Raw genomic sequence first — 26,121 nt, forward strand, 5'->3', positions numbered from 1 at the left:
ACCCTCCTGCAATTTGTACATTTCTCATTGTCTCATTTTTATGACACAAATTAACATCCAATGGTGCAAAATTAATTTAGTGGCAAATAGAACTTTTGCAATACTGTTTGGATGCTGGTTTTGTAACTTGGTATTACTCAGCAAATTTAGTTTGATTTAAAGGGGTTATCCAGGAAAAAACTTTTATATATATATATATATATATATATATCAACTGGCTCAAGAAAGATAAACAGTTTTGTAAATGACTTCTATTACAAAATCTCAATCCTTACTGTACTCATGAGCTGCTGAAGTTGAGTTGCTCTTTTCTGTCTAAGTGCTCTCTAATGACACCTGTCTTGGGAACTGTCCAAAGTAGAAGCAAATCCCCATAGCAAATCTCTTCTACTCGCAAGCAGAGATGTCAGCAGAGAGAAACAGAAAAGAACAACTTAACTTCAGCAGCTGATAATTATTGGAAGGATTAAGATTTCTTTTAATAGATGTAATTTACAAATCTGTTTATCTTTCTGGAGCCAGTTGATATATAAAAAAAAATTTTCCCTGGATAACCCCTTTAACCCCTTTCTATGTAGTTTACTAGAAAACGTATAGATACAGTATCACATATGTACCTCATTCTGGTCTAATTCTCGGATTTTATTTCAACAGAAGGCTTCAAAAAAGAAGAGAAGATTCTGAGTAAGACTGTTATGAAGTATTGGGCCAACTTTGCCCGCACTGGGTAAGAGAATGGCGCACACAACAAGATGTGACTTATATAGTGTTCTAGATGCAGAATAAAAGATGCTATCATTTCCACATCCCCTGACTGCTCCAAGGTCCTATTTTTGGGATGATATTGATTCCTTTCTCTTCTCGTCCACAGTAATCCCAATGGGCCAGGCCTGGTGTATTGGCCACCGTATGACCAAGATGAAGGTTACTTGGAGATTAACTTGAAGCAGAAGGCTGCGAAACACCTGAAGACTGAAAAGTATGAATTCTGGACCAAGGTCCTTCCTCAGAAGATGCTACAGGAAAAGCAGGAGCACATAGAGCTATAGATGTCTCCAAAAAAACTTTACAACATCCAAGATGGTGGACGATGACCCATGACCCTGTGCAGTATGGGATTTAGTCACTGAAATGCACTGTATTGGGGTCTGCGATGATATCTTTGTTCTGATAGTCTCCCATTCCAGCTTATAAGAGGGTACAGGGACCCTCACTCTACAGCTACACTGACAGCAATATTTTGGGCCTATTCTATCTGGATTGGTGGTCTCCTACTTGTAGTCCTACAGTTGTCAGTTTAAATATGATGAGCACTAAACATTTTTTCTGAAAATTTTTGGACTGGAAGTAACTTTACTGATTTACCTATAAATTGAAGATTTAATTTTGATAATTAAAATTGTTAATTTTATTTGCTGTCTTGTCTGTGATGTAGGGGATGAGACGTCCGATGGATCCTGATCTCCTGTAGTTACTGTTCTTGTTGTTGAAAGGGATTAAAGGGGTACTCCGACGGGAAACTTTTTTTTTTTTTTTTTTAACAACTGGTGCCAGAAAGTTAAACAGATTTGTAAATTACTTCTATTGAAAAATCTTAATTCTTCCAGTACTTAGTAGCTGATGAATACTACAGAGGAAATTGTTTTCTTTTTGGAACACAGAGCTCTCTTCTGACATCACGAGCACAGTGCTCTCTGCTGACATATCTGTTCATTTTAGGAACTGTCCAGAGTAGGAGAAAATCCCCATAGCAAACATATGCTGCTCTGAACGATGGAGCCGCCGCTGGGAGCTCGTGACGTCATAGCCCTGCCCCCTCACGATGTCTCGCCCCAACCCCTCAATGCAAGTCTATAGGAGGGGGTGTGACGACTGTCAGGCCCCCTCCCATAAACTTGCATTGAGGGGGCGGGGTGTGACATCACAAGGGCGGGGCTATGACGTCACGAGCTCCCAGCACCAGCCCCAGGGTTCGGAACAGTTTGTTCCAAATGCTGAGCAGCGGAGTACCCCTTTAAGTCCCTTGATAACTCTAGAATGCCTGGTTGCCACTGGCAAATGTGCAGGAAAATGGGTCCCTGCCGTACTGGACAGAAGCCCCCTCTCTCTTATATGTTCTCTCTACTTTCTACAGCCAGCTCCCATTGGAATCAGCACTATACTGGATTGACCTGCAGCAGGTCCCTAATGTAAACCAGAGTCTCACAGCCTTTCCTTGAACTCAATGTGGCCTCAGCCACACACTGACTCACTTCCGGTTCCACCACTCCCTTATTGTCTATAATACACAGCCACAATTAGTGGCACCAGGTTACACTGAATACAAACGTTCAGTGCACTAAACCACAAACAAGTAATGAAGAGCATAATACAGCTCAGAGATAACCAATGCAACATCATCACACATAGTGCTGCCTCAGGGCACACATGACAATATAGTATGCAAGGGGTAGGTGCCTGGCTCCTCCTTTGAATACCCATCCATTCTTCACATCTTTTCATTAATCCTTGGCTGAGCTATTCTCACTCAGGTCCCAGGACAGGTGACTTGTCATCGTGACACCTGACATGTTATGTCTCAGCCAAGATCAGATGCCTTAGTAGGAGACCTGCAGATCATCTGTTAGGACTGGGACGCTGCACGTTCTAGGGACTAATGAGAGTAACTTTGCTGTGCCTCCTGGTTCTGTGGCACCTGGTATCAGGTACGGAGATAGTACAATGAGGGGGCACTGTGGGTGCAGGAAGAACACACTGGACACAGCACAAAAGGTTAATTGTTCAATGTTCAATTTCCTATGTACAGGGTCCTCTCTCTTGTAGAGTGTAAGCTCTTATGTACAGGGTCCTCTCTCCTGTAGAGTGTAAGCTCTTATGGACAGGGTCCTCTCTCCTGTAGAGTGTAAGCTCTTATGTACAGGGTCCTCTCTCCTGTAGAGTGTAAGCTCTTATGGACAGGGTCCTCTCTCCTGTAGAGTGTAAACCCTTATGTACAGGGTCCCCTCTACTGTAGAGTGTAAGCTCTTATGTACAGGGATCTCTCTCCTGTAGAGTGTAAGTTATTATGTACAGGGTCCTCTCTCCTGTAGAGTGTAAGTTATTATGTACAGGGTCCTCTCTCCTGTAGCGGGTAAGTTCTTATGAACAGGGACCTCTCTCCTGTAGAGTGTAAGCTCTTATATACAGGGTGCTCTCTCCTGTAGAGTGTAAGCTCTTATATACAGGGTCCTCTCTCCTGTAGAGTGTAAGCTCTTATGTACAGGGTCCTGTCTCCTGTAGAGTGTAAACTCTTATGTACAGGATCCTCTCTCCTGTAGAGTGTAAGCCCTTATGTACAGGGTCCTCTCTCCTGTAGAGTGTAAGCTCTTATGTACAGGATCCTCTCTCCTGTAGAGTGTAATCTCTTATGGACAGGGTCCTCTCTCCTGTAGAGTATAAGCTCTTATGGGCAGGGTCCTCTCTTCTGTATAGTGTAAGCTCTTATGTGCAGGGTCCTCTCTTCTGTATAGTGTAAGCTCTTATGTACAGGGTCCTCTCTCCTGTAGAGTGTAAGCTCTTATGTACAGGGTCCTCTCTCCTGTAGAGTGTAAGCTCTTATGTACAGGGTTCTCTCTCCTGTAGAGTGTAAGCTCTTATGGGCAGGGTCCTCTCTCCTGTAGAGTGTAAGCTCTTATGTACAGGATCCTCTCTCCTGTAGAGTGTAAGCTCTTATGTACAGGGTCCTCTCTCCTGTAGAGTGTAAGCTCTTATGGGCAGGGTCCTCTCTCCTGTAGAGTGTAAGCTCTTATGTACAGGATCCTCTCTCCTGTAGAGTGTAAGCTCTTATGTACAGGGTCCTCTCTCCTGTAGAGTGTAAGCTCTTATGTACAGGGTCCTCTCTCCTGTAGAGTGTAAGCTCTTATGTATGGGGTCCTCTCTCCTGTAGAGTGTAAGCTCTTATGTACAGGGTCCTCTCTCCTGTAGAGTGTAAGCTCTTATGTACAGGGTCCTCTCTCCTGTAGAGTGTAAGCTCTTATGTACAGGGTCCTCTCTCCTGTAGAGTGTAAGCTCTTATGTACAGGGTCCTCTCTCCTGTAGAGTGTAAGCTCTTATGTACAGGGTCCTCTCTCCTGTAGAGTGTAAGCTCTTATGTACAGGGTCCTCTCTCCTGTAGAGTGTAAGCTCTTATGGGCGGGGTCCTCTCTTCATCAGTCCTTAACTACACAGCTTAAATCCTAGAAGACAGGCAGTAACGTTTTTTCAGATCACTGTACAGCATGCGGTGTAAGGATGTCACTTCACCAATGTGTGAAGACACTGAACAGGCAGAGAATGCAACTATGAAGCATGATGTATCCACACTATGTTTTATCTAATAATCTGCCGCTTTCTGTGACTTTAGGACATGAGGACGGTCGCCCTGAGGTGGAAACGCAGTATGGCAAGTTGAGGGGAAAGATGCTGTCCGTGAAGGGAACAGACAGGACTGTCCACGCCTTCTATGGGGTCCCCTTCGCCAAACCTCCAGCAGGTTCACTAAGATTTGCAGCCCCAGAACCCCCCGAGGCATGGACCTCAACCAGGGAGGCCTCAGAATATGGTCCAATGTAAGTGCACATAGAGGTTGGTGGGGCAGAGTTCAGCACACAGTCATAAGGTATTATCATGTACGCTATCTATCTATCTATCTATCTATCTATCTCTTATCTATCTATCTCATCTATCTATCATCTATCCATCTATCTATCTCATATCTTTCTCATATCTATTTATCTCTTATCTATCTATCTATCTATCTATCTCATAACTATCTATCTATTTATCTCTTATCTATCTATCTCATATCTATCTATCTATCTATCTATCTTATATCTATTGTGGTGTCCCGGTACCGTACCTTGTGTGCTAAGTCCCCAAAGTCAGAGTTCCTATGTACCGGTAGGATCCTCCTGGTGGGATAACCCCTTGTCACCTCTTCCTTCTTTAATTTTATTGTGTTTGATGTCTATAAATTGTATATATTTTATTATATGTATCGCACTTCCAGGACCTTAGGTCACATGACTAATAAGTCTAATATTAAGTTAAGCTTAAGGACCTTCATGCCTTGTGATGTGGTCACATGATGTACCACAATGCTTTGTGAAAGGGCTGACAGCTGGTGGGAACCAATAAGCTCTCAGCCTGTCCCTCTCCATATAAGGGAGTGGTAAACCAATCATCGCTCTCTTGGGTTCTGGACTAGCAGAGAGAGAGAGGAGATCCATGCAAACCTACAAGACAAAACTAGGCCTGAAGCCTCCCAATTGAGCAACTTACTAAACGTGAGTCTACCAAATCTAAATCCTGTTAATCCTGCGTGACTGCTGGACCTAAATAATTCCCCTAAATCCATCGGAACATCGTAATTTCAGACTCAGAGCTTATATACTACAAGGTCCCAACCGACTGTGAGGAATTTACAGACTACTCTTCTGTATAGACTGTTTACCGTCATCAACCTGCATAAATGCTGCAGTAAAGTTATCTACAGTTTACTAAACCTCCGGTTGTGGACAAACCTTTATTCCTCCCTATCGTTACTGGGACGGGTGGCGGTAGGATATATATCTATAGAGGAAGAACCCTCACCCTGGCGTCACGACAGTTAAGGGTTAATCTAACCCCCAAGCTACCACACTATCCATCTATCCCATATCTATCTATCTATCTAATATCTATATATCTATCTTTCTATCCCATATCTATCTATCTATCTATCTATCTCATATCTATCTATCTATCTATCTATCTCATATCTATCTATCTATCTACAGATGTCTTCAAAATCATCACAATATGGAGAGTTTATTGGAGGCATTTAAACTCAAGATTACATTGCCCCCGATGTCTGAGGACTGTCTGTATCTTAACCTTTTCACGCCAGCAGATCGTGTGCCGGGGGAGAATCTGCCTGTAAGTGTCATGTGTATGTATCTGTGTAACTAGTGAGTCTATGTAAATCCATAAGTATTCATGGATTTAGACCTCAGGGTTCCCTGTTAAACAAGAACTTATACGGAGAGAGAAATTGTGGAGGATTTTAAATAGTCTGTTCCGTAAGTAACATTTCTTGTGCTTATACAGGCACATATGTTTCCTTGCTGCGAAGTGTGATATTCTTTGCAAGCCACATTCTCTGTATACAGGTGCAAGAAACAGTAACAAACACAAACAAGTGTAATGTTCCTGTCTATTACTAAACACACTGAGTAAACATCAACAGGGCAGGGAGAGAAAGTAAGTGAAGTGTTTGGAATTACCAAGCTTTCCTTATTGATTACTAATGAAATGTGTACTGATTGTTATCTAAGTGATGATTATAGACAGAAACAATCTAACTAAACTAATAACATACAGACAGTTGTACTATTCATGCTTTACATTGAGCATATAGCGTAAACACTCACAGTGCAGGGAGAAAAGGTGTCAATCTATGTGTTAAAGGGGTACTCCGCCCCTAAATATCTTATCCCTTTTCCAAAGAATAGGGGATAAGATGTCCGATTGTGGGGGTCCGGCCTCTTGGGACCCCCGCAATCTCTGCCGCAGCACCCCACTCTGCTGGATTACTGGCAACCACAGCCGCCACACCCCCTCCATTCATGTCAATGTACTAGCTGTCATGCCCCTTCTTCATAGACTTGAATGGTGAGGGCATGGCGTGACATAACGAACATGGAAGCCCCAGGTTTACCTTTTACAAAATGCCGTCACACCGGCCCTGAGGTAGCGGGTGGTCCTAGTGGCCAGAACCCCCGCGATAAGATATTTTATCCCGTGTCTTTTGGATAGGGGATAATGAGTACCCCTTTAATGACTTCTCCACTACCAAAAGATGTTTTAGTTACAGACATGAAATTGGCAGTGTTGGGTTAAAGGAGTAGTCCAGTGCTGAAAAACGTATCCCCTATCCTAAGGATAGGGGATAAGTTTCAGATCACGGGGGGTCCGACCGCTGGGGCCCCCCGCGATCTCCTGTACAGGACCCCGACAGCCCGTGGGAAGGAGGTGTGTCGGCCACCACACGAAGCGGCGCATGACACGCCCCCTCAATACAAGTATATGGCAGAGCCGGAGCGCTGCCTTCGGCAATCTCCGGCTCTGCCATAGCGATGTATTGAGGGGGCGTGTCGGCCGCCGCTTCATGCGGTGGTCGACACCCGCTATTTAGCCAGCGAGCCTGGCCCCCATACAGAGAGATCGCTGGGGGCCCCAGCATTAGGACCCCCCGCAATCTCAAACTTATCCCCTAACCTTAGGATAGGGGATAAGTTTTTCACCCCTGGACTACCCCTTTAACAGAGGCTCCGAAAACATTGCCTGGTTGCTGACAAAACTTTTTCTTCTCAAGACGGGTAGTTGTGAACCGTGCCTCAATGCAAAAAACTTTCAAGAGACCTCAGAAGACACAATATAGAGATGAATAAAAATGGAAAATGCATTAAGAGCACCATCAAAGACATTGGGGGAGATTTATCAAAACCTGTCCAGAGGAAAAGTTGATGAGTTAGCCATAGCAACCAATCAGATCGCTTCTTTCATTTTTCAGAGGCCTGTTCAAAAATAAAAGAAGCGATCTGATTAGTTGCTATGGGCAACTCAGCAACTTTTCCTCTGGACAGGTTTTGATAAATCTCCCCAATGTTTAGACAAACTGTCTACAAATAGAAAAAAGTAGGATGTAGCTACTACACACCAACACCAGAACCTCATCCTAGTTGTGGTGGAGGGGGCATCATGGCTTGGGGCCTATTAGTTGCCTCACGGCCTGGACACCTTGTGATCATTGAGGAAACAATTTATGGGTACAGACTTCATTCACCCTGACCCGACTGTGTCCATCAGTATGGGTGGGTTCACACCACATTTTAGCTATACGGGGACCGGATCCGGCTTGAGAGAGTGAAAACCGGGTGCTCCCATATCCCAGCCAGAACCGGCCCCCTTCCCATTCATTTGAATGAGCCAACAGGAGTCAAACAGTGACAGTTGGCTCATTTTTGCCCCGTATCTGGTTTTCTTAACGAACTGAAAACCGTGGTTTGCTGTGGTTTTCAGTCTGGTCAGAAATCCGGATAGGGGGCTAAAATGTGGTGTGAATGCACCCTCACAGACGGCTTCATCTTCTGCTTAGGTCATGCTGTTTATACACGAAGGAAGCCTGATCATAGGAGGCGCCATGATGTTTGAGGGTTCTGCATTGGTTGCCCATGAAAATGTTGTAGTCGTTTCCATCCAGTACCGGCTGGGGCTCCTCGGTTTCTTCAGGTATCGTATAAAGTGATTGCTGTTGACATGTTCGTGGGGTAAGTCATCAGTATTCGCCAACATGACACATTGTGCCGTGTGCCGATCACCTGTGGTATAAACTACTTTGCGTACGTGTACTCTAGTTGGCTTACTTTAGACCTGTTTTGTTGCCCTACACGTTTCACACAAGGTGGTGTATTTCGCCATGCTGTGCCCACTTTCCCTCTAAGTCAGTGGAGATCACTGTTCTATGCCATACCTCTTCGTCTAGCTTTTGCTATCTGGTTATACTAGGTGGTGTAGTTTTGCAACATCTAGAGGTCCACAGTTTGGAGACAATTGCTCTAAGCCATACCTTTCTCATCTAGCAAGGTGAAAAAAGTTTCTAAAAAAACCTATTAAATGTGGCACATGGTATTTGCACCAGAATTCTGGCACATTTCAGGTGATCATTTTGTCCTAATGTTTTACCCTCAATTTGAGATAACATTCTACCACATCAGCTTTGGATTTCACCCCAACATATTCTAGGTCACCTCAGTGAGGACTCTTTGTTTTCCTTATCCTAGCACTGGAAATGACCAAGCTTCTGGGAACTATGGCTACTTGGATCAGGTGGCCGCTCTTCGGTGGGTTCAGGAGAACATTGCAGATTTCGGAGGTGACCCCAACTCTGTGACTATATTTGGGATGTCTGCAGGGGCGATCAGTGTCTCTGCACTGGTAAGGCTGATATTTGGGTTCTTATTGTCACGTTGGGCAGGGATAGAGTGCAGCCCTAATCTTGCCCACACCCTCTGTGCCTGCCTACTTGCGTACCCATCCTAAACAATGGGTCCACAACCACGAGGACGGTCCCTTCCTAGGTACATGCGAGGACTGAGTCAAAACAATAAAATACAGCTAGAGTCGGGAAACAGTTGGAGTCATACAAAACTAACAGAAATAAATCTAGACAAACACACAGAAAAGCGAGGTCAGACTAGCCGGGGTCAGCAACGTGAGATAGCGAGGTACCAATCGCCAAGCCAAGATCAATATCCAGATAACATAGAACAAACAATGCTGGTTACTCAAAACTAAGCTCTTTCACTGGTGACGGAGTACTCCCGGAGATATAGGTGCAGAAGGTAACCTTTTATTGTCTCATCCCCAGGTGGTGTCTCCATTAGCCAAGGGCTTATTCCACAAAGCTATTGCCGAGAGCGGTGTCATCATACTGCCAACTTTCACGACCAACTCTCCAGAAGAAGTTTTGTTATTCAGAAGCGTAAGTTAAAAGTTATTGTAAGATCATCTGTGGTTGCTCCACCGTTATCGTCATGGATCGAGCAGAAGACAATATGGAATACAATAGAGATTCAGATCTCTTGCCATTGGTCTTTTTTCCCTCACTTTTGTAGACTTTGGCCGATATGTCGGGCTGTGACGTGAACACGGTTGTGGACTGTCTGAAGGCAAAATCTGAAGAGGCGATGGTGTCTATTGTAGTTTCCATGGTACAGTCTCTGCAGTCATATAGAGTCCCTGATCCGTGTAGGGAAGTAGTCAGTAGGCTTAGAGTAAAGTCAAGCTCTAGGCCTATACTTTACAAATCAGATCTGATCATGTGGAGAAAATGCTTTGCTTTATGTATAGCATTATGTACTTCTCCAATGACATCGTAAGCGGCCATATCACTTCCACCGGTTCCATGAGTGCAGTGCATTGTGGGAGCTCAGATCACAAGCACATTGTCAGAGCTGTGACAGAATGGCCTAGCTGGTATATGCACTGGGAGGCCATTTTTTACTGGCAATAATAATAATTTCCAGGATTTGGAGCTGCAACAATGGGTAGGCATCTGCCTATGGTGCCTCTGCCTACCTGGACCAGGAGGTGTATGGGGGCACAGCTGCTAGTCTTTGCTAGCATCCTGGACACTTTTTGTAGAACCCCAAGCAAGAGACCAGTATGTGCGTTTCCAGGACGCACATGCAGTTAAAAGTTCTTGCCCAGTCACTTACTCCTGTAGTCCTTAGCTATTTTGGACTTCTGTGTCCAGTATGCAGAGAGTCTTTCCTAGCTCTCAGTTGGTGGAGGTGCTCCCACTTGATCACTTGTACAACCCCCGAATAGATGCATAGGTATTTGAACTAGGTAGCACACTGCTAAAATGCTCTGTTAATTTGGATTGCCATGTGGCGACAAAACCACCGCTGAACCTGCACCACAGTCCAGATGAATGGCGTCTGTGCAGGATTCCAGCAGAGCTTATAAGGTATGAAAGCCACAGACAATCACAATTAGAGATGTCGCGAATTGTTCGACGGCGAACAGTTCCCGGCGAACTTAGCATGTTCGCGTTCGCATCGCCGGGCGAACATATGTGAAGTTCGATTCGCCCCCTATACTTTGACCCTGTGAGTCAGAGTAAGCAGACACATTACAGCCAATCAGCAGTAGTCCCTCCCTTCCAGACCCTCCTACCTCCTGCACGGACGCCATTTTACATTCATTCGGCATGCTGCAGGCTTAGAAAGTGGAGGGTCAGAGAAGCTGCTCCTGCTGTAATAGGGAAAGTGATAGCTAGGTTGCTGCTAGGTGGTGTATTCAGGGTCCACTTTACTGCTAAAGCACTAGTCTAACATCTGATTTAAGGACAGCACCCTAAAAGCCCTTGTTAGGGCTCAAATATCAGTGCGTGTGTCTTGCAACAGCTGGAGGCACCCTGGTTGGGAGGGGACCGCTGGTTAAAAGGGGTACTCCGGTGTAAAAATTAATTTCCTTCAAGCAACTAACTACAGTATTAAAAGGCTATAAGTTCAGTTTGTGTTTCTTGCAATAGCTGGAGGCACCCTGGTTGGGAAGGAACCGCTGGTTAAAAGGGGTACTCCGCTGTAAAACTTAATTTCCTTCAAGCAACTAACTACAGTATTAAAAGGCTGTAAGTTCAGTCCGTGTGTCTTGCAACTGCTGGAGGCACCCTGGTTGGGGACCTCTGCTTAAAAGGGGAACTCCTCTGGCAACCTTTTTTGCTCATTGTCACACTAGTGCAAATCACATTTGGTGTGACAGTTGTTCAAATAAAAAAAAAATAATACCTTTTTTGGCTGTGAAATAAAACCAGTGCTGCCTAAAGGGGGGCTCTAACTATGTGCGGCCTAATATGGGGGAATCTATGTGCTGCATAAAGGGGGATCTAAATATGTGCTGCCTAAAGGGGGCTCTATGTGCTGCCTAAAGGGAGGCTCTAACTATGTGCTGCCTAATATGGGGGAATCTATGTGCTGCCTAAAGGGGGGCTCTATGTGCTGCCTAAAGGGGGGCTCTAACTATGTGCTGCCTAATATGGGGGAATCTATGTGATACCTAAAGGGGGCTCTATGTGCTGCTTAAAGGGAGGCTCTAACTATGTGCTGCCTAACATGGGGGAATCTATGTGCGGCCTAAAGGGGGGATCTAACTATGTGATGCCTAAAGGAGGGATCTAACTATGTGCTGCCTAAAGGGGGCTCTATGTGCTACTTAAAGGGAGGCTTTACCTATGTGCTGCCTAAAGGGAGGCTCTAACTATGTGATGCCTAATATGGGGGAATCTATGTGCTGCCTAAAGGGGGGCTCTAACTATGTGATGCCTAATATGGGGGAATCTATGTGATGCCTAAAGGGGGGCTCTATGTGCTGCCTAAAGGGGGCTAAAGCACGTTAATCCAAACCATTTAGGAATAATAGGTGATTGATGCCCTTTATGGGTTAAAACCAGACTCTGCATCAACTATGTAATTTTCCATAGGAGTTTTGCCATTTTTGACAGTCCAGGTATTAGTCCCCTTGAAACAACTTTTAAATCACTATTGTGGCCAGAAAGAGTCCCTGTGGGTTTTAAAATTTGCCTGCCCATTGAAGTCAATGGCGGGTTCGCCTGGTTCGCCGGTTCGCAAACATTTGCGGAAGTTCGCCTTCGCCGTTGGCGAACCAAACATTTTATGTTTGCGACATCTCTAATCACAATAAAGACTTGCTATGAATCATGGAATGCGTTAGCACTTTCATAGCGTTTTTCCACGTAATAGGTTCCCATTAAAGCCTGTCCATTTTAGGTACTTGACTTCCTTTACTGCGCACCGTATGATGAATAATATGCATTGGTCTTGCGTTGCTCTGTTCATCTTTCAGAATAGGATGATTCTGCCTGCAACCATCGATGGGGTGTTCTTCCCTAAACCTGTGGAACAGATATTAGTGGATAAAGAGGCGAACCGTGTCCCATTTATGATTGGAGTCACCAACCAAGAGTTCGGATGGATCGTTCCATTGGTAAGAATGACAGGCAAGGAAATGATCACATAATCCCAATAATCTGTATAACGATAATTATTCGTATCCTTGTATCATTCTTAGAGTATGAATATCACAGGATTGCGGGTAGGAATGGGAAGAACGATGGTGAAAGAACTACTACGGCACTACCCTATATTGATAGGAGAGCTGCTCATTGGGGGAAAGGGGGGGAGGAATTTTTTTGTTATTTAGATGGAAAGCCATGTGCCATTTGGGACACACAGTGATCCCTCAACTTACAATGGCCTCAACATACAATAGTTTTACCATACAATGGTCTTTTCTTGACCATTGTAACTTGAAACCAGACTCACCATACAATGTACAGACAGTCCAGATCTGTAAAACATGTCAATGGCCGGAAGAACTGACCAATCAGAATGAGCATTCACTGGTAAAACCCCTGTATTACTCAAGTGCATACACTGACTGGCTGTCTGGTAGCGCCCCCTACAGTACAGGGAGGTATTACACGTTCTGTACTCTTTACCTGTTCCAGGGTTAGCTGCTCCTTTGGACACCAGGTGAGGGCGGCTCCATGTTAGGCTGGGTTCACACCACGTTTTGTACTTACGGTTCCCGTATACGGCTGGGGGGAGGGGTGGGCGGGGCTTAATCGCGGCGCCCGCACTCAGCCGTATAGGGTAACCGTATTTAATGCATGTCTATGAGCCGACCGGAGTGAACCGCAGCCTCCGGTCGGCTGCGTTTTCGGCCGTATGCGGTTTCCCGACCGCAGGCAAAAATGTGGTCGACCGTGTTTTTGCCTACGGTCGGGAAACCGCATACGGCCGAAAACGCAGCCAACCGGAGGCTGCGGTTCACTCCGGTCGGCTCATAGACTTCTAAAAATCCTTCCAGTACTTATTAGCTGCTGAATACTACAGAGGAAATTATTTTCTTTTTGGAACACAGTGCTCTCTGCTGACATCTCTGTCCATTTTAAGAACTGTCCAGAGTAGGAGAAAATCCCCATAGCAAACATATGCTACTCTGGACAGTTCCTAAAATGGACAGAGATGTCGGCAGAGAGCACTGTGCTCGTGATGTCAGCAGAGAGCACTGTGTTCCAAAAAGAAAATATTTTCCTCTGTAGTATTCAGCAGCTAATAAGTAGTGGAAGGATTAAGATTTTTTAATAGAACTAATTTATAAATCTGTTTAACTTTCTGGCACCAGTTGATTAAAAAAAAAGTTTTCTACCGGAGTAACCCTTTAATGCTGAAGCGAAACACTGGTTGAGATGTCCGTCACAAAGCATATCCTAATATCCTGACGTCCCCAAGGCTATCTAGTCCAAATTCCATTCCCACCATGCAGCTTTGTAACCTCAACCTCATCTCTGAATATCTTGACTTATTTCAGAGGTCATTCTCCAGTGCCACCAGTCTCCTGATAGACGAGTATTTCGGAGATGAGACCGATCCTGCCGAAATCCGGAACCGCTTCATGGATCTAGCTGGAGACTTCATGTTTATCATCCCGGCACTGAAAACGGCCAAATATCACAGAGGTACAAGGTTCAAGATACAGAATAGCCTCTTCATATATGGACTATCTATAGCAGTGCTCTCATACTGTGGCCTTCCAGACGTTGCAAAACTTCACCTCCCAGCATGCCCGGACAGCCGTTGGCTGTCCGGGCATGCCGGGAGGAGAAGTTTTGCAACGTCTGGAAGGCCACAGTATGAGACTACTGATCTATAGGATGAAATACCCCACAATTCTATACGTAGGACATTCTCTTCGGCCCCCTGTGACCTTGGGGTCTTCTCATCTTACGAGATACAAGATGCAGAATATTTTCCATATACAAAGGATAATACCCCCAATATTCTTTGTATAGAATGTTTAGAATGTTTTCTATTCCTCCCTTTGATAATGGGGGTCTCCTTTTTTTCCAGATTCCGGCCATCCCACCGGCCGGTTCCAGCACCGTCCCTCCATCTTTGAGGACTCTAGGCCAGACTTCGTGAAGGCTGATCACGGCGATGAGTTGTTCTTTGTGATGGGCGGTCCATTTTTGGAGGGTGATATTCTACCCACAGGTGAACAGGGCCGGTTCTGCCTATAGGCAAAATAGGCAGCCACCTAGAGTGCCCTCTGGATGAGGGGCGCCGCTCTGCCCATTGCAAAAAAGTTAACAGCCAGCCTCTGAAGCACCCCCAGCTCATCCTAGGCACCCGCCCAGCCAGCACCACCTACTCTATTGTATGTTTGCTACAGTGTGTCACCCCAGTAGTAAGGAGATTACATGAGGAGGTTTGTTACAGTGTGTCACCCCAGTAGTAAGGAGATTACATGAGGAGGTTTGTTACAGTGTGTCACCCCAGTAGTAAGGAGATTACATGAGGAGGAGGTTTGTTACAGTGTGTCACCCCAGTAGTAAGGAGATTACATGAGGAGGAGGTTTGTTACAGTGTGTCACCCCAGTAGTAAGGAGATTACATGAGGAGGAGGTTTGTTACAGTGTGTCACCCCAGTAGTAAGGAGATTACATGAGGAGGAGGTTTATTACAGTGTGTCACCCCAGTAGTAAGGAGATTACATGAGGAGGAGGTTTGTTACAATGTATTATCCCAGTAGTAAGGTGATTACATGAGGAGGAGGTTTGTTACAGTGTGTCACCCCAGTAGTATGGAGATTACATGAGGAGGAGGTTTGTTACAGTGTGTCACCCCAGTAGTAAGGTGATTACATGAAGAGGAGGTTTATTACAGTGTGTCACCCCAGTAGTAAGGAGATTACATGAGGAGGAGGTTTGTTACAGTGTGTCACCCCAGTAGTAAGGAGATTACATGATGAGGATGTTTGTTACAGTGTATCACCCCAGTAGTAAGGAGATTACATGAGGAGGAGGTTTGTTACAATGTATTATCCCAGTAGTAAGGTGATTACATGAGGAGGAGGTTTGTTACAGTGTGTCACCCCAGTAGTAAGGAAATTACATGAGGAGGAGGTTTGTTACAGTGTGTCACCCCAGTAGTAAGGTGATTACATGAAGAGGAGGTTTATTACAGTGTGTCACCCCAGTAGTACGGAGATTACATGAGGAGGAGGTTTGTTACAGTGTGTCACCCCAGTAGTAAGGAGATTACCTGAGGAGGATGTTTGTTACAGTGTATCACCCCAGTAGTAAGGAGATTACATGAGGAAGGGGTTTGTTACAGTGTGTCACCCCAGTAGTAAGGAGATTACATGATGAGGTGTTACAGTGTGTCACCCCAGTAGGAAGGAGATTACATGAGGAGGAGGTTTGTTACAGTGTCTCACCCCAGTAGTAAGGAGAATACATGAGGAGGTTTGTTACAGTGTGTCACCCCAGTAGTAAGGAGATTACATGAGGAGGAGGTTTGTTACAGTGTGTCATCCCAGTAGTAAGGAGATTACATGAGGAGGAGGTTTGTTACAGTGTGTCACCCCAGTAGTAAGGAGATTACATGAGGAGGAGGTTTGTTACAGTGTGTCACCCCAGTAGTAAGGAGATTACATGAGGAGGAGGTTTATTACAGTGTGTCACCCCAGTAGTAAGGAGATTACATGAGGAGGAGGTTTGTTACAATGTATTATCCCAGTAGTAAGGTGATTACATGAGGAGGAGGTTTGTAACAGTGTGTCACCCCAGTAGTAAGGAGATTACATGAGGAGGAGGTTTGTTACAGTGTGTCACCCCAGTAGTAAGGTGATTACAAGAAGAGGAGGTTTATTACAGTGTGTCACCCCAGTAGTAAGGAGATTACATGAGGAGGAGGTTTGTTACAGTGTGTCACCCCAGTAGTAAGGAGATTACATGAGGAGGATGTTTGTTACAGTGTATCACCCCAGTAGTAAGGAGATTACATGAGGAGGAGGTTTGTTACAATGTATTATCCCAGTAGTAAGGTGATTACATGAGGAGGAGGTTTGTTACAGTGTGTCACCCCAGTAGTAAGGAAATTACATGAGGAGGAGGTTTGTTACAGTGTGTCACCCCAGTAGTAAGGTGATTACATGAAGAGGAGGTTTATTACAGTGTGTCACCCCAGTAGTACGGAGATTACATGAGGAGGAGGTTTGTTACAGTGTGTCACCCCAGTAGTAAGGAGATTACCTGAGGAGGATGTTTGTTACAGTGTATCACCCCAGTAGTAAGGAGATTACATGAGGAAGGGGTTTGTTACAGTGTGTCACCCCAGTAGTAAGGAGATTACATGATGAGGTGTTACAGTGTGTCACCCCAGTAGGAAGGAGATTACATGAGGAGGAGGTTTGTTACAGTGTGTCACCCCAGTAGTAAGGAGAATACATGAGGAGGTTTGTTACAGTGTGTCACCCCAGTAGTAAGGAAATTACATGAGGAGGAGGTTTGTTACAGTGTGTCACCCCAGTAGTAAGGTGATTACATGAAGAGGAGGTTTATTACAGTGTGTCACCCCAGTAGTACGGAGATTACATGAGGAGGAGGTTTGTTACAGTGTGTCACCCCAGTAGTAAGGAGATTACCTGAGGAGGATGTTTGTTACAGTGTATCACCCCAGTAGTAAGGAGATTACATGAGGAAGGGGTTTGTTACAGTGTGTCACCCCAGTAGTAAGGAGATTACATGATGAGGTGTTACAGTGTGTCACCCCAGTAGGAAGGAGATTACATGAGGAGGAGGTTTGTTACAGTGTCTCACCCCAGTAGTAAGGAGAATACATGAGGAGGTTTGTTACAGTGTGTCACCCCAGTAGTAAGGAGATTACATGAGGAGGAGGTTTGTTACAGTGTGTCATCCCAGTAGTAAGGAGATTACATGAGGAGGAGGTTTGTTACAGTGTGTCACCCCAGTAGTAAGGAGATTACATGAGGAGGAGGTTTGTTACAGTGTGTCACCCCAGTAGTAAGGAGATTACATGAGGAGGAGGTTTATTACAGTGTGTCACCCCAGTAGTAAGGAGATTACATGAGGAGGAGGTTTGTTACAATGTATTATCCCAGTAGTAAGGTGATTACATGAGGAGGAGGTTTGTAACAGTGTGTCACCCCAGTAGTAAGGAGATTACATGAGGAGGAGGTTTGTTACAGTGTGTCACCCCAGTAGTAAGGTGATTACAAGAAGAGGAGGTTTATTACAGTGTGTCACCCCAGTAGTAAGGAGATTACATGAGGAGGAGGTTTGTTACAGTGTGTCACCCCAGTAGTAAGGAGATTACATGAGGAGGATGTTTGTTACAGTGTATCACCCCAGTAGTAAGGAGATTACATGAGGAGGAGGTTTGTTACAATGTATTATCCCAGTAGTAAGGTGATTACATGAGGAGGAGGTTTGTTACAGTGTGTCACCCCAGTAGTAAGGAAATTACATGAGGAGGAGGTTTGTTACAGTGTGTCACCCCAGTAGTAAGGTGATTACATGAAGAGGAGGTTTATTACAGTGTGTCACCCCAGTAGTACGGAGATTACATGAGGAGGAGGTTTGTTACAGTGTGTCACCCCAGTAGTAAGGAGATTACCTGAGGAGGATGTTTGTTACAGTGTATCACCCCAGTAGTAAGGAGATTACATGAGGAAGGGGTTTGTTACAGTGTGTCACCCCAGTAGTAAGGAGATTACATGATGAGGTGTTACAGTGTGTCACCCCAGTAGGAAGGAGATTACATGAGGAGGAGGTTTGTTACAGTGTGTCACCCCAGTAGTAAGGAGAATACATGAGGAGGTTTGTTACAGTGTGTCACCCCAGTAGTAAGGAGATTACATGAGGAGGAGGTTTGTTACAGTGTGTCACCCCAGTAGTAAGGAGATTACATGAGGAGGAGGTTTGTTACAGTGTGTCACCCCAGTAGTAAGGTGATTACATGAAGAGGAGGTTTATTACAGTGTGTCACCCCAGTAGTAAGGAGATTACATGAGGAGGAGGTTTGTTACAGTGTGTCACCCCAGTAGTAAGGAGATTACATGAGGAGAATGTTTGTTACAGTGTATCACCCCAGTAGTAAGGAGATTACATGAGGAGGAGGTTTGTTACAATGTATTATCCCAGTAGTAAGGTGATTACATGAGGAGGAGGTTTGTTACAGTGTGTCACCCCAGTAGTAAGGAAATTACATGAGGAGGAGGTTTGTTACAGTGTGTCACCCCAGTAGTAAGGTGATTACATGAAGAGGAGGTTTATTACAGTGTGTCACCCCAGTAGTACGGAGATTACATGAGGAGGAGGTTTGTTACAGTGTGTCACCCCAGTAATAAGGAGATTACCTGAGGAGGATGTTTGTTACAGTGTATCACCCCAGTAGTAAGGAGATTACATGAGGAAGGGGTTTGTTACAGTGTGTCACCCCAGTAGTAAGGAGATTACATGATGAGGTGTTACAGTGTGTCACCCCAGTAGGAAGGAGATTACATGAGGAGGAAGTTTGTTACAGTGTGTCACCCCAGTAGTAAGGAGAATACATGATGAGGTGTTACAGTGTGTCACCCCAGTAGTAAGGAGATTACATAAGGAGGAGGTTTGTTACAGTGTGTCACCCCAGTTGTAAGGTAATTACACGAGGAGGAGGTTTGTTACAGTGTGTCACCAAAGTAGTAAGGGCAGATGTATCAAAGGGCAGAGCCAATGGGCAGGGTCAAGGGTCACCAAAATTAGATTTCGCCTAGGGTGGCAAAAATCCTTGCACCAGCCCTGCAGGTGAAGCACATAGAACCTGGCTAAAGGCCTCAGAGTCTTCACTTATACAGACTGGCTGCAGAGGGTGATATATTTGGAAATATGAATTTGGCTTCTCAGCCTTGTTCTTATTCTGTTGGGGAACCCTGATGTAATCTGTACATAACATCCTGTGAGGCAACTTCGTGGCAAACAAAACTTTTGTGAAACCCATTTGAGGTCACCGTTTGTGTAATTCGGTATTACTTCAATTTATGTTTAGTTTACTACAAAATGTGCAGAATACACATGGTGCCCCAAAAGGATTTCCTATGTCATCTACCACATATTTTGGTCTAATTATTCTTCATATTTTGGTCTTTTATTATCACAGAAGCTTTCAAGGAAGAAGAGAAGAATTTGAGTAAGACTATTATGAAGTATTGGGCCAACTTTGCCCGCACTGGGTGAGAGATAAGTACATATGACTTAAATGGGCACTGTCAGATCCAAAAACTTTTTATATGTTGTTACCAATGAGAAGACACACCAATCACCTCCCACCACCACAAGGGAGGGACATGCCCCCCTCCACCACACACCAATCACCTCCCACCACCACAAGGGAGGGACATGCCCCCCTCCACCACACACCAATCATCTACCACCACCACAAGGGAGGGACACGCTCTGCTCCACCACACACCAATCACCTCCCACCACCACAAGGGAGGTAGATGCCCCCCTCCACCACACACCAATCATCTACCACCACCACAAGGGAGGGACACGCCCTGCTCCACCACACACCAATCACCTCCCACCACCACAAGGGAGGGACATGCCTTCCTTCACCACACACCAATCATCTACCACCACAACAACGGAGGGACACGCCCCCCTTCCACCACACACCAATCACCTCCCACAACACAAGGAGGGACACGCCCCCTTCCCTGAGAGGATTTCTAACACTGTGAGCTAATGAAAAGAGGGATTTTCTATAATAAATATAGGTAATAGAGGCATAAAAATGAGATGTACATGGTCAGGATTAGGTACTGAGTAAAATATTATTCATTTTGTGGGATCTTACAGGTACACTTTAAAGGGGTACTCCGATGCTCGGCATTTGGAACAAACTGTTTCGAACGCTAGAGTCGGCACTGGGAGCTTGTGATGTCATAGCCCCGCCCCCTCATTACATCACGCACCGCCCCCTCAATGCAAGTCTATGGGAGGGGCCGTCATGCCCCCTCCCATAGACTTTCATTGAGGGGGTGGGATGTGATGTCATGAGGGGGCGGGGCTATGACATTACAAGCTCCCGCCTCCAGCGTTCGGAACAGTTTGTTCCAAACGCTGAGCAGCGGAGTATCCCTTTAAGGACTGTGTCAGGCAGACATTTGCTGGTTGTGACTGTATGTTGCAGGCCTGTTCTATAAGTGATTTATCTCCTGCAGAGTCATTTTCACATTCACTGACTTCTTCAGGGTCCGTAACAAGGTGTCTACCATCACAGAACAGTTATCAAAACCAGTGCAGAGAAAAATAGGACCAGTTGCCCATAGCAACCAATCACATTTCTTCTTTCATTTTTGAAAAGGCCTCTGCAAAATGAAAGAAGCGGTCTGATTGGTTGCTATGGGCAACTCAGCAACTTTTCCTCTGCACAGGTTTCGATAACTCTCCCCCTATGTTTTTACATTTTTTTGGGATGATATTGATTCCTTTCTCTTCTCGTCCACAGTAATCCCAATGGGCCAGGCCTGGTGTATTGGCCACCGTATGACCAAGATGAAGGTTACTTGGAGATTAACTTGGAGCAGAAGGCTGCGAAACACCTGAAGACTGAAAAGTATGAATTCTGGACCAAGGTGCTTCCTCAGAAGATGCTACAGGAAAAGCAGGAGCACATAGAGCTATAGCTGTCTCCAAAGGATTTTCTACACCAGCATCCATGATGGACTGTGACCCGTAGTCTCCTCAGAAACACTTCACCTAAATGTGGGACCGTAATGGGGCTCCTCCCTACTCCTTCTCATTTTAGAGATAAATGGGAACAACCATTTGGCCATAAATACTTGATGAAGACATTAGCTCAATAAAGGGGTTTTATTCTAATACAGATTGTGATAGTAAGGATGCAAACACAATAGTATTGGAATGTAAATATAGAAGACAGGACTGCACTCACCATTCAACGATGCTTTATTGAAGTCTTCCAGACATGACAAGCGGCTTTGATGGTAGAGGCAGGGGACGGAACTGGAACAGACTGTTTCACGCTTTCACAGCGCTTCTTCCAGCCGTTATCAGCTGGAAGAAGCGCTGTGAAAGCGTGAAACAGTCTGTTCCAGTTCCGTCCCCCCGCCACCACCACCGAACCCGCTTGCCATGTCTGGAAGACTTCAATAAAGCCTCGTTGAATGGTGAGTGCAGTCCTGTCTTCTATATTTACATTGCTATATACACTCATTGGATTTTGGGCCACCGCTGTCAACCTTATTCTGGTGTCGCCAACGCACTCCTGTGCCGCACCTTTCCAGATTACCTTTGCCTTAGTTTTGTTAGTCCACCCCATTTTCTCTTTCGCACAATACTATTGGAGAATGATATACATTCAGACAAGTTTGTACCCAAATATTGCGAAAATTTTGATTTTTCAAGAGCAGATAGCTTCTAAATTTCATGATGATCTTTAGGTGGGGAACACACGGTCTAGTGGCTCTATTGCTTTTCCATTACAATTATCAGTTACCTTTCTTTTACTTTTATCCTTTAAATCCAGAGTTGGTGCAATGGATATACGTTTTTTGATGTTGGTTGTTCATGATCTTAAATTTACCTGTCACTTGCAAAAAATATTTATATAATGTAGATAATACATTATATCTATATTTGTTATATACATTGGTTAAAAAATGTGTATATTTTTGGGTAAAAATAGGTGTGTCTCTGTGCAAGGACAAAATACAGGAAGTGAGGGCGGGACAGGCAGGGCTCATTGACAAACCAGAAGCCTGCATAGAGCCCTACTTGTCTGAGCACATTGCTCTCTGCTGCCACCTCTGTCCATGTCAGGAACTGTCCAGAGCAGGAGAGGATTGCTTTGGGAATTTTCTCCTGATCTGGACAGTTCCTGACACAGACAGAGTTGGCAGCAGAGAGCACTGTGGTCAGGATGGAAAGAACTACACAACTTCCTCTGGAGCCTATAGCAGCTGATAAGTACAGTGACCCCCCGACTTATGATGGCCCCGACATATGATAATTTCAACATATGATGGCCTCTCAGAGCCCATCGTATGTTGAAGGCAGCATCGAAATATGATGATGCTGTGTGTCGGGGCCATCGTACAAACAGCTATCTGACAGCGCTGACAACTTCAGCAACTGACAGATAGTTGTATAATGTGCCCCGTGTGCCCCGTTCTGCCTCCTGTTACTCACATGCTGTCCTGCTAACTCACGCAGGCTTCCACTGTGAGCTCCATGTAAGCCCCCCCCCCCCCAGTGCAGCTCTAGCCAATAGCCTGCAGCATCTTGCTGCAGGCATCCAATGAGCTGCTGGCTGCCCTTCCCTTCCTTTCCTATAGAGCTGTAGTCGGCAGGATCGTGATGAGGACATTTGTCACGATGCCGGCTGGCAGGTAGTGGATCCTCTGTGCCAGAGAGGGATTGGCGTGGACCGTGCTAGTGGATCGGTTCTAAGTCACTACTGGTTTTCACCAGAGCCCGCCGCAAAGCGGGATGGTCTTGCTGCGGCGGTAGTGACCAGGTCGTATCCACTAGCAACGGCTCAACCTCTCTGACTGCTGAAGATAGGCGCGGTACAAGGGAGTAGACAGAAGCAAGGTCGGACGTAGCAGAAGGTCGGGGCAGGCAGCAAGGATCGTAGTCAGGGGCAACGGCAGGAGGTCTGGAACACAGGCTAGGAACACACAAGGAAACGCTTTCACTGGCACAATGGCAACAAGATCCGGCGAGGGAGTGAAGGGGAAGTGAGGTATAAATAGGGAGTGCACAGGTGAACACACTAATTGGAACCACTGCGCCAATCAGCGGCGCAGTGGCCCTTTAAATCGCAGAGACCCGGCGCGCGCGCGCCCTAGGGAGCGGGGCCGCGCGCGCCGGGACAGGACAGACGGAGAGCGAGTCAGGTACGGGAGCCGGGATGCGCATCGCGAGCGGGCGCTACCCGCATCGCGAATCGCATCCCGGCTGGAGACGGTATCGCAGCGCACCGGGTCAGTGGAGCTGCCCGGAGCGCTGCGGTAGCGAGAGAGAAGCGAGCGCTCCGGGGAGGAGCGGGGACCCGGAGCGCTCGGCGTAACAGTACCCCCCCCCTTGGGTCTCCCCCTCTTCTTAGAGCCTGAGAACCTGAGGAGCAGACTTTTGTCTAGGATGTTGTCCTCAGGTTCCCAGGATCTCTCTTCAGGTCCACAGCCCTCCCAATCCACCAAAAAGAACCTTTTTCCTCTGACCGTCTTGGAGGCCAGTATCTCTTTCACTGAGAAGACGTCAGAAGAACCGGAGACAGGAGTGGGAGAAACTAATTTGGGAGAGAAACGGTTGATGATGAGTGGTTTAAGAAGAGAGACATGAAAGGCATTAGGAATACGGAGAGAAGGAGGAAGAAGAAGTTTGTAAGAGACGGGATTAATTTGGCACAAGACTTTGAAAGGACCAAGATAGCGTGGACCCAGTTTGTAACTGGGGACACGAAAGCGGACATATTTAGCGGAGAGCCATACCTTGTCTCCGGGAGCAAAAATGGGGGGAGCTCTTCTTTTCTTATCGGCAAACTTTTTCATGCGAGATGAAGCCTGTAAAAGAGAATCTTGGGTCTCTTTCCATATGGTGGAAAGATCACGAGTCACTTCATCTACAGCGGGCAAACCAGAGGGCAACCCGTGAAGACGAAAAATGTGTACAAAAAATTGTTTAGCCAACTGAGGCGCTGAAGGAAGACCAGGAAGAGGGATGAAATGTGCCATCTTGGAGAATCGATCAACGACCACCCAAACAACAGTGTTGCCACGGGATGGGGGTAGGTCTGTAATAAAATCCATACCAATCAGAGACCAAGGCTGTTCAGGGACAGGCAGAGGATGAAGAAAACCAGCGGGCTTCTGGCGAGGAGTCTTATCCCGGGCACAGACAGTGCAGGCTCGCACAAAGTCCACGACATCCGTCTCCAGAGTCGGCCACCAATAGAAGCGAGAGATGAGTTGCACAGATTTCTTGATGCCTGCATGACCTGCGAGATGGGAGGAGTGACCCCATTTGAGGATTCCGAGGCGTTGGCGTGGAGAGACGAAGGTCTTTCCTGGAGGAGTTTGCCTGATGGAGGCTGGAGAAGTGGAAATCAGGCAGTCAGGAGGAATGATGTGTTGCGGAGAGAGTTCAACTTCCGAGGCATCCGAGGAACGAGAGAGAGCATCGGCCCTAATGTTCTTATCGGCAGGCCGAAAGTGAATTTCAAAGTTAAATCGGGCAAAGAACAGAGACCACCTGGCCTGGCGAGGATTCAGCCGTTGGGCAGACTGGAGATAGGAGAGGTTCTTGTGATCGGTGTAAATAATAACTGGAAATCTTGATCCCTCCAGCAGATGCCTCCATTCCTCAAGTGCTAATTTAATGGCTAGAAGCTCTCGATCCCCGATGGAGTAGTTCCTCTCCGCCGGAGAGAAGGTCCTAGAAAAAAAACCACAAGTAACAGCATGCCCGGAAGAATTTTTTTGTAGAAGGACCGCTCCAGCTCCTACAGAGGAGGCATCAACCTCCAATAGGAAGGGTTTAGATGGGTCAGGTCTGGAGAGCACGGGAGCCGAAGAAAAGGCAGACTTGAGCCGTTTAAAGGCGTCTTCCGCTTGAGGAGGCCAAGACTTGGGATTGGCATTTTTTTTGGTTAAAGCCACGATAGGGGCCACAACGGTAGAAAAATGTGGAATAAATTGCCTGTAATAATTGGCGAACCCCAAAAAACGTTGGATAGCACGGAGTCCGGAGGGGCGTGGCCAATCTAAGACGGCAGAGAGTTTGTCTGGATCCATTTGTAGTCCCTGGCCAGAGACCAAGTATCCTAGGAAAGGAAGAGATTGGCATTCAAACAGACATTTCTCTATCTTGGCATAAAGTTGATTGTCACGAAGTCTCTGAAGAACCATACGGACATGCTGGCGGTGTTCTTCTAGATTGGCAGAAAAAATCAGGATATCGTCCAGATATACAACAACACAGGAGTATAAGAGATCACGAAAAATTTCATTAACAAAGTCTTGGAAGACGGCAGGGGCGTTGCACAGGCCAAAGGGCATGACCAGATACTCAAAGTGTCCATCTCTAGTGTTAAATGCCGTTTTCCATTCATCCCCCTCTCTGATGCGGATGAGATTATAAGCACCTCTTAAGTCCAGTTTGGTAAAGATGTGGGCACCTTGGAGGCGATCAAAGAGTTCAGAGATGAGGGGTAGGGAGTAGCGGTTCTTTACCGTGATTTTATTAAGACCGCGGTAGTCAATGCAAGGACGTAGAGAGCCATCTTTTTTGGACACAAAGAAAAATCCGGCTCCGGCAGGAGAGGAGGATTTACGGATAAAGCCTTTTTTTAAATTTTCCTGGATGTACTCCGACATACCAAGAGTCTCTGGGGCGGACAGAGGATAGATTCTGCCCCGGGGTGGAGTAGTGCCCGGGAGGAGGTCAATAGGACAATCATAAGGCCTGTGAGGAGGTAGAGTCTCAGCTTGTTTTTTGCAAAAAACATCCGCAAAGTCCATATAGGCCTTAGGGAGACCGGTTACAGGGGGAACCACAGAGTCACGGCAAGGGGTACTGGGAACCGGTTTTAGGCAGTCCTTGAAACAAGAGGGCCCCCAACTCTTGATCTCCCCAGAGGACCAATCCAGGGTTGGGGA

At 46.0% G+C, this 26,121-nt stretch overlaps 2 protein-coding genes across 6 annotated transcripts in view; one reads left to right on the forward strand and one right to left on the reverse strand.

The window, feature by feature from the left end:
* LOC130357160 (fatty acyl-CoA hydrolase precursor, medium chain-like) overlaps nucleotides 1-21,362 on the forward strand; it is a 43,289-nt gene extending 21,927 nt beyond the window's left edge. For 4 of the 5 annotated variants that reach the window (XM_056559645.1, XM_056559648.1, XM_056559647.1 and 1 more), the window contains 2 exons: nucleotides 655-727; nucleotides 872-1,351. In XM_056559645.1, coding sequence (XP_056415620.1) covers nucleotides 655-727; nucleotides 872-1,049 — 251 coding nt within the window. In that variant the 3' untranslated portion in view covers nucleotides 1,050-1,351. Of the gene's footprint in view, nucleotides 1-654; nucleotides 728-871; nucleotides 1,352-13,959; nucleotides 14,108-14,498; nucleotides 14,643-19,592; nucleotides 19,666-20,948 lie in introns of those variants that run through there. The other variant, XM_056559646.1, reaches the window with a different exon arrangement.
* ERG (ETS transcription factor ERG) overlaps nucleotides 1-26,121 on the reverse strand; it is a 414,806-nt gene that overhangs the window by 258,423 nt on the left and 130,262 nt on the right. The gene's annotated exons all lie outside the window — the stretch shown is intronic.

The sequence above is a fragment of the Hyla sarda genome, chromosome 2, assembly GCF_029499605.1.
Source record: "Hyla sarda isolate aHylSar1 chromosome 2, aHylSar1.hap1, whole genome shotgun sequence".
In the NCBI taxonomy this organism is placed as follows: domain Eukaryota; kingdom Metazoa; phylum Chordata; class Amphibia; order Anura; family Hylidae; genus Hyla; species Hyla sarda.